Here is a 9,475-nt window from a genome sequence, read left to right as displayed (position 1 = left end):
CCTTTTCCTGTAGTGTCAAAACGCCCAGATGATCTTCAGAAGCCCAACCAGAAGATTCCTTAAGCTCCCTTACTTCCTATCCCTGCCATAGGAGAGCCTTTTGAGCGTATCTTGATCGATTGTGTTGGTCCCCTTCCTCGTACCAAGTCAGGTTACATGTACTTGTTGACAATCATGTGTACAGCTACCCGGTTTCCTGAAGCTATCCCTCTACGTAGGATCACCGCTTCAGCCATTTCCAAGGCCCTTATTAAGTTCTTTGCAGTGTTTGGCCTGCCGAGAGTTATCCAGACCGACCAGGGTTCGAATTTTATGTCCCGTGTGTTCTCGCAGGTTCTCCAGCAGTTGTCTATTGAGCACCAGACTTCATCTGCTTGTCATCCAGAGTCTCAAGGAGCCCTTGAGCGGTTCCATCAGACCCTAAAGTCCATGTTACGAGGCTACTGTAAGGAGTTTGAGAGAGATTGGGATGAGGGAACCCCTTTGCTCCTCTTTGCAGCTAGAGAGGTCACTCAAGGGTCCCTTGGCTTTAGTCAAGCTGAACTGGTGTTCGGTCATACTGTGAGGGGCCCTATGAACCTTTTGAAAGATGGTTGGCAAACCAGTTCCCCTCCACAAATTTGCTAGGCTTTGTTTGCCATTTTCGGTCAAAGCTGAACAAGGCATGTGAGCTGGCGAGGCAGAACTTGGGGGAAGCCCAAGGACGGATGAAGGGGTGGTATGACCAAAGGGCAAAGCATCGGGCGTTCTCTCCTGGTGACAAGGGGTTGCTGCTGCCACTTCCAGGGTCTGCTTTACAAGCTCGATGATGCGGTCCATATAATATCCATATCTGATGCGATGGAGTTTGTTCCTGCAGGGCTCTAACCCGGAAATAAAGCACATCCGTGGAAGGGACAATGTGCTCGCGGATGCCCTGTCAAGGTCATGAGTGTCATAAGCTAATGTGATATAGCTTTTCATTTATTTTGTTATTTTGATTTGTGTAACTTGGCGGTTGCCTAGAGCAACCGTTTTAAGGGGGGGGGTGTTATGTGCAGATCTGCTCTATGTTTTGCAGTACTCCAGAATCTCCTCCTTCAGCCCCTCCTTCTCCTCGTTACCTGGCACCTGTTGTTGCCTTAAAAGCCTGGGAGGCTTCACTCACTCGGTCTCTAGCCAAGGCCAGCAGCATGGTCCTCATTCACCAGTCTGTTTAACCTTTTGTAACAATAAACCCGGTTTTTCATATATTTAATCCTTGTTTGTCGACTTCATGTTACTTCCCTCGAGCCCGGGCGTAACAGATTGGATTAATACTTGTACGATTGTGCTTGTTTATCTCTGCATTTCTGTTCACCTGCAGCTCAAACCTTGACACCATTACTCGTACGGTAGCTAGCCACGATATTTTCAATGGTAAATGAAAGCAGCACTGTGAGTGGTAACTAGAGGGAGGAAAAATAGGCGGAAAGAGGGAGTCCCCCATGGAAATAGCACAGGCACAAGGCTTGCTTACAAATGATTTTCTAATGAAGCCGCTTCACCAATTACACACTCCACTGCTTTAATATGTGCACCTATTCACACACACACACATACATCGAGACAGACACACATACACACACTGGCGTATGAATACACACATGCATTAATGCATACAAACAAAAGGCAAATCAGCTACTGTATTTAACCCGTCTTGTTTCTTAAGACTCTTTTATGAGTGATGCAGATATGATGATCAGTCTTGCCACAGTTACCTTGAAAAAGTAATCTGATTACTGATTACTAGTTACTCCTTAAAATAGTAACTTAGTTACTTTACTGATTACTTGATTTTAAAAGTAAGTTAGATTACAAGTTACTTTATTGGTTACATTTAGCTGCGACAACACCCTGTGCCGCCTCAAAATAATCACGGGGCGCAGCTCTACACACACGCACACACACATGGTCACTGGTTAATGCTGCGTGAAGTTGTTTTAAGAATTGATGTCAATAATGACACCTAGAACATAACGCGAGTGTTTGCGTTGGGATTGTGGTGCTTCAATTCAAAGCACCTCCAATGAGACAGCCATTAGTTATGTAGAACCCACAGCGTCAACGGTCGTCCGTGGTACACAGATAAAGTAGTCTGACCTTCAATGTACTTTATCCAACCTATTCTAAAAAAGGTACGCACGCATTGTTGACTTTCTTTTTTATATTCTACCCACAGCTCAACTGATGCGCCAGAGAACATGCATCCATAGTATCTGCATAACTTAAAAGTGACCATAATCGAAGCACATTGCTGTCTTTCTTTGCGGGATCTCTATTTCTCTGCCGTTTTTATGCATTTGTGAACTGTGGGCAGTTTAAACGCTCTGAGATACCCCTTCTAAAATTATTCATAAGCATTGATGGCTTTGGATACAGACGGGGAATCGGTGTGTATGGGATTTGAAAGTGCAAGGTTGCAACCCATCCACTGTATGTAAGGTCTTGACAACTTCTTTCCGAAAGCTACGTGTTTCAAATTACTGATTGTGATTTGTGTTGTGTATCAATGCTTCAAATCCACTTAGGGATCTCAGCCTCTGCATGGACAACTAAGAAGCCAGCTGCCAACACACTGCCAGATCAGTCTACCCAAGCCTATTGGATTGTGCTTGGGATTGTATTTGGCTCCAATCTATAGCGGGCAGTTTTTAACGGAACATTTAAACATAATGAAAAGCAACAGTATTGAATAGTGTGAAGTATCCATTGCCTGACTATAATGCAACATGCTATACTAATAAAGGTGAATTAACCAAAAAGACTTAATGAAGCAGCTTTTCCTTGTTTTTGTTAAATGTCAGATGCCAGTCTTAAATGGCTGCAGTTACAATGTTTTGCCACTGTAAAAAGGGAATCTGTTGATGTAGAATAGAGGATGGGGGCATTATATTGGCCTGTAGGTTTTACTTGGAAAATCCCATGCAGACAAACAGCCTTGTGTTGACGCCTCATGGAGACTCTAGCCTGCAGTTTTCTGCAACTTCCCCCTGGAGAGACAGCGCTGTAGTCCCATGTGCTTCTAAAAGGAAAGACAAATTAAAGAAATATGCTGTACTTCAATTTTCTTTATCTCTATTTTTGTGCTATGATGGATACATTTCAACATTAATAGTGTAGAAGAGAGATAGCACTTAGGAAGCATTAAGCCTTGGACAACACTTAGTAGTATGATCTGAATGAGAGCCTGGTTCAGGTTTTCCCCAAGAAAAGTTGTTAGGCCCAATGGCAAGTGTACTTTTTGACAAGGCCAGCTACAGACTGATGGAAGCAAAGATATGGCCCTATAGTTTGTGACAACAGAATAATCTGGAATCATGTAATTGTCAAATTATAAAACCTATAGCATAGATTCCATAGGGTCCTACATTAAGGGCCCTGCATTCAAGACACCATACATTCTGACAGCCACTGCTGATGTTTTGGTCAAGAGGTGGGGAGTGCTAACGGCCAAAATGGAAAGGGAATTGGCCAAGATAACGATTTACAGTTCCTTTAAATCAGTGCTAAAAGCTGACTGGAGATTATTTTAATATCACCATGTAATTTGTTGTTATTACTAATCTGACAAGATACAGGTGGGCTATTGGGCTGATGGGCTATTGATTGTTAGAGCCTTGGGAAGCAAATTTGGACAGTCCTCTTGCTGCGATAATGTTACGATCTAAAATGGTTTAAAATGGAGTCTTCTTCATTTACATAACAACCAACGTTAAAATATATAACATATCAATGGGTAAAGTCAAAAGAACCTCGAAAAAGACAAAGGAGAGTACCGTAATTTTCGGACTATAAACCGCGCCTTTTCCCCCATTTTTCGAGGGTGAGGCTAATCTATGGATTTTTACAGCTAACGGCCACTAGGGGACCTCCTAAATCTATGGATTTTACAGGTTACAGTCCACCAACTTTAACTCTATGGGCTCTATGACCGGTCCGCGCCCCCCCACCTTTAAGTGGCGGGCTCCAGCAGGAAACGCTGGAGGCCGGAAAAGCCTCAGGTAGCGCGCAAAAGTAAAAGTGGAACCGAGAGTGGTAGGCTACGAAAGACAGAACGAGAAAGAGAGCAAGACAAATATTACGAAAGCAAAACAGTTTGTGCAACGGAAGTTTTCATGCACAAACCCTCATTATGGAAAACAAACGTAGAAATGCATATGATGCAGCTTTTAAGTTAAAGGAAGTCAATCTGGCTGTAAAAGAAGGAAATAGAGCTGCTGCACGTGGCCTTGGCATCAATGAGTCAATGCTGAGACGTTGGAAACGCCAGCGGGAAGAACTGTCTCAATGCAAGAAGTCAAAAAAAGCTTTCAGAGGTAATAAAAGCAGATAGCCCGAACTTGAAGACTTTCTTGAAGATTGGGTGAACACACAGAGAGCAGACGGCAGAGGTGTTTCAACCGTGCCCTCCGACTGAAAGCTAAAACAGTCGCCACTGAAATGAAAATTGAAAATTTCAGAGGTGGACCATCCTGGTGTTTCAGATTTATGAGACGAAAGGGACTATCCATCAGGGCGCGGACGACTGTGTGTCAGCAACTCCCTCCCGACTACAAGGAAAAAGTAACAAACTTCTGCAAATTCACACAAAGAAAGATAGAGGAATATTCCATCGGACCGGACCAGATCATAAATATGGATGAAGTGCCTTTGACGTTTGACCTGCCTCTCACTAGGACTGTTAACAAGAAAGGTGAATCGTCCATCACGTTGAGAACCACTGGCCACGAGAGAACGAATTTCACTTGTGTACTTGGCTGCACAGCATCTGGATTAAAGCTTCCGCCAATGTTTTTTTTTAAGCGGATTACAATGCCAAAAGAAAAGATCCCGAATGGCATCTCCTTTAAAGTCAACAAGAAAGGGTGGATGATGGAAAGCGTGATGAAGGAGTGGCTGAATGAGTGCTACGTCAAGCGCCCTGGAGTATTCTTTTGCCAAAAAAAAGCTTTGCTCGTTTTGGACAGCATGAGGGCCCATATAACGGATAATGTGAAAGCAGCCATCAAGAGCACAAACTCGATTCCAGCTGTGATTCCTGGGGGCACAACGAAGGATCTGCAGCCACTCAACATCAGTGTCAATCGTGCGTTCAAAGTGGCACTACGCGGTCAGTGGGAGGCGTGGATGACTAGCGGCGATAAATCATTCACCAAAACTGGTCGCATGCGAAAAGCAACTTTCGCTCAAGTTTGCGAGAGGGTCCTGATGGCGTGGAGGAGTGTCAAAACATCCACGATCATTAACGGGTTACGAAAGGCTGGACTGCTGCGTGATGAAGAGGAGGACGCCGCCACAGCTGAGGCCCTTCAGAGGCTGTTCGATTCCGACAGTGACGAAGAGGAGTTCGTTGGTTTTGACAGCGACAACGAAGGAGAGAGGAGAGCGGCTGACGAAGCCACCCTGAGCCTGTTCGTTTCCGACACTGAAGATGAGGACTTTGGTGGTTTTAGTACGCAGGAAGAAGACGGAGATGAGGATTAATGACTTGACTTTTCTGGTTACAGCCGTGTACTGCACCTTAGCCTACAAGATGAAGACGAGGATTAATGACTTTTCTGGTAGGCTGATTACCGTATATTTTAAGCAGCCTCGTTGCTGCAACTTTAGGCTTACGCGCTTATTGTCGTGTTACAGGCACTTTATTTTGCACTTTTAAAAAAACACATTTAATTTAGCCATTGATATTGCCTCATCAAGCGCTGTAAGCTTTGTTTTTTGTTATGATACTACTGTAGGCTACAACGTAGATAAATGTTCAAAGATGTTCACACTTTTTCAAGGTTTTTCTAAAATAGCCAATGTTAAAGCTATACTGTACGATTTGAGAGAGCTAGCATGATTCGAAATTAGCTTCTCTTCGGAGTTCCGTTTAACTCCTCCCCCACCCTTCAGGACTCCCTGCCCCCACCCCTCGACACAGAGCCGTGCACGAGCGCTGCTGCTACTTGGCAACCAGGTAGCTACGCTGCCGCTGCCTCATTGAGCGAGAGCTGAGCTAACGGTCGGCTGCGTTTCTCTACAAACTAGGATGTCTCATTCACCGGTAAGAACACACCTAATATTATAATGCTAAATGTTTAAAACAAACATGATGAGGCCTACTGTTACTGTTAGTAGTAGTACTCACAGCCGTCAGGCTAGCTCATAAGCACAGATTGACTGGTAACAGTAAAGAAAAAGTTCACAGTTTACTTACACACATATTTTGTGTAGTATATTACACTTTATTTATCATTCATTGTTTTGCTTGTCAGAGTTCACAAGATGAGAGTTTTTTGGGCTCTGACACAGACTACAGTCCCGAGCCAAACACGTCGTCGGTTCAGAGGGGACGGGCCCGAGGTCGACTGTCTGCAAGAGAGCAGGGGTCTCATTTATAATACTGTGCGTGGGATCGTTACTAAAAATGTGCGTACGCCCAGAAGCCAAGTTTTGCGTGCGCCAAAAAATATTCTGATTTATAAAACACTGCGTACGCACACCTGTACGCAATCTTTGCTTTATAAATCACATACTGACTATAATTGTGCGCAGCTGAATCAGCTTCACGTTCCGCCCTCTACACGCCCCTTTTTAACCATAAATGGTCAATGCAAATGACCTCATGAATGCGATCTGCATATAAAACAGACTCAGATGCCGGTATTATGTCTTGTTGGAAACAATGGCAGAAGTACTGAGAAAATCAAAAAAGCGATATTTCACGGAGGTTGAAGTGGAGACACTTGTGGGTGAGATGGAGGCCCGAAAGGTAGTTTTGTTCGGCGGTCACGGGATTGGAATCGCCAACAACAAAAAGCAGAGTGAGTGGCAACATGTTGCTGCAGCAGTGAACTCTGTCAGTAGCACGGAGCGCACAGTCCCAGAATTAAAAAAGAAGTGGTCTGACATAGAGTTACATATTTTTATGTAGCCTACCAATAAATCGTTATGGTCCCTAAATACCCTCTCCCTCCGAATCCTGCATGGTCCGCCAGAAGTGCCATATGGTGCAGCATTACCACGGCGCTCACCTCTGTATTTATAGGGTTACGGTAATAAGACTGACGAGAACGCCTTGGATAATCCGTTTGTAATTACCCACGTAAAATGTTCTTCAACATAACCCCTTTTTAATGCCTGATTTGTCATGAAAAGCATAACGGACAACGATTGTGATGAGTGTGGCTTGGTTTTTCACACTTGGGATTTAATTGACATTTGATCATGTGTTTACAGTGTCACATAAAAATATTATGTTATTGACACATGTTGGACAGATGCTTTATTCCATGCAGTCGCGCCGTCAGTGGACAGTATGGAGTGACGGGATTAAATATAGAGAATTTCTTTTTATTTCTATTCTAAGGAGATATTTCTGGAGTTATAACTGAGAAATAACGCAGTGGACTTAAATTAACACATGATACGGGTTGAAATTAAATTGATGAAGGGCGATGATAAAACATAATCGTTCTTCTCACTCTGCAATTCTTCGGTCTGACTTCAGTTCACCACCACACCGTCTGTGTCGCCAGTTCTCCTTTTCCTCCAAATCATGCGTACGCATGGGTCAGAGTTTGCTTAGGGCTGCGCACATTTTCCCGTCAAGTTGGTTTTTTATAGATCACAACCTTGGCGTGAAAAGTCACGTACGCAACTTTCAGCCCCGTTTTGTGCGTACGCAACGGTTATAAATGAGACCCCAGGCCATTAGGGGCAGAGGAAGTAGAGGTGGAAGACGGGGAGCAAGAGGCACTGGACGAGCGGGAAGAAGCAGGAGACGCGGGGCTGCAGTAAACCTGGGGCAGGATGATGTACTGCGAGTGGAGAACCTGCAAGCTCTAAGGATAGCAGATGAGCAGGTACTGTATCTGAGACATAAACCTTACCAGCAACTTTGTATACTGAGATGCCATGTACCATGAACACACACTAGCCTACCTATTGGAGGAAAATAAAAAACTGTATTCAATAACTAATCTTCATCATGTATTACTTTACAGGCAAGAATTCAAAGTCTGGATCTGCAAATGTCGCATCATTTGCTCCAGCACTGCCTGACACGCGACCCCAGCCTCATGTTCGACCTGCTCACCATGTCATCCACAGATCCTCCTCCATCAGGCCCTCAAGTGAGAGATAAACCCACCTGGTGCATCTGCCACAACTGCAGGGAAATGCCGACGGACGTGGAGCGCAAGTGCTGTGGGCAACAACCTCACTCATGTATAGCAATGCTGCCCCACATCGAGGCATACATTCTGCAAGAGGGGCACCTGCGCCTTGCAATCAGAATCTGGAACGATGTGCGGGCTTTGGGTGACCTTCCAGACCCAGGGGAAAGCAAGAAACAATTTCGCTATGCTGCATACCGACAGTTTGTTGTGTGGCAATATGGGGCACTGGGAGCAGGGAACAGAGTGGTCCTACCCAGTTGCTGTGTGTGGAAGATAAGAGACCGCTTTCCAGATCCACACGGACAATATAAAGGCTTCAGTTTATTTGTATCTGTGTGAACGTTTTTTATATAATGTACATCGTTTTTATTTATATTTTTTCCCCAGGAGTAATTAAAAATGCAGAGTCCTTTTGTTTTTATATTGTTTGAATAAAAAAAGGAAAATTACTTTGGTGGTGACGTGGTGAAGGACCCCAGCCCACATATCCTAAGGAAAAATGTATCAATGAGTAATGACGTCAGTAAGAAATCAAACCAAGCTTGCGCAAAAACTATTCAACAAAAGGGTCAGACCCAGATAAATATTATACCATAACACTTACAAAGAAGTCTTCATAATTATCTGAAGTCTTGCAACAGTACCAAAAGTGGTTACAGATGTCCCTGTTCCAGGTCTGTAGAATGGTACACTGTCTTTGCTGTCCGGCCTTCACACACAAAACAAAATAATGGTAGGATGTCAACTTGGTGTATGAAAATACAGTGGAGTCTAGCCGATTAAAAATAAGCTTTATCTATCAAAAGAGGAATCATAAACTTACTGCATGAATTTTCTTTCCCAAGCTTTTTGACCCATGCCACATGTCCAGGGTGTCTTTCACCCCACTGTCTTTATATATCCCTTTGTCTGTAGGACAAAAGAAGTCATAGAATATATAGGCAATGTGAAAATCAATTTCCAAACATAGAAAATTATAAGTGATGAATGTGGTCTGAGAGTGCATGCATAAATAAAGATTTGTACAATTACCCCTGTAATGATAAATAATCTCACAGCTTCACTATACGTTTGAACAAGCAAACTAAGACACAGATCATGCTTTAAGTAATAATAATAATACATTTTATTTATAATGCACTTTATATTCAAGAATCTCAAAGTGCTTCAGAGAAAAAAATACGAAAAAACTATCAAAAAAAGGGGGAACCTCAAAGAAAGTTTAGCTAAATGATCTTTTAAAGAGATGGGTTTTGAGGTTCCGTTTAAAAAGAGCTGTAGTCTGTGGAGCC

At 43.5% G+C, this 9,475-nt stretch overlaps 1 protein-coding gene across 1 annotated transcript; it reads left to right on the top strand.

The window, feature by feature from the left end:
* Positions 1-7,161: 7,161 nt before the first annotated feature.
* Positions 7,162-8,658, top strand: LOC130406253 (P2X purinoceptor 7-like). The gene is made up of 2 exons (XM_056611727.1): positions 7,162-7,868; positions 8,010-8,658. The coding sequence occupies exons 1-2, from the start codon at positions 7,701-7,703 to the stop codon at positions 8,520-8,522; spliced, it is 681 nt and encodes a 226-aa protein (XP_056467702.1). The 5' UTR covers positions 7,162-7,700; the 3' UTR covers positions 8,523-8,658.
* The last annotated feature ends 817 nt before the right edge of the window (positions 8,659-9,475 follow it).

Source organism: Gadus chalcogrammus, chromosome 16 (assembly GCF_026213295.1).
Source record: "Gadus chalcogrammus isolate NIFS_2021 chromosome 16, NIFS_Gcha_1.0, whole genome shotgun sequence".
Classification (NCBI taxonomy): domain Eukaryota; kingdom Metazoa; phylum Chordata; class Actinopteri; order Gadiformes; family Gadidae; genus Gadus; species Gadus chalcogrammus.
Note: the sequence above shows the minus strand (reverse complement) of the source record. Positions and strands in the feature narration are given on the sequence as shown.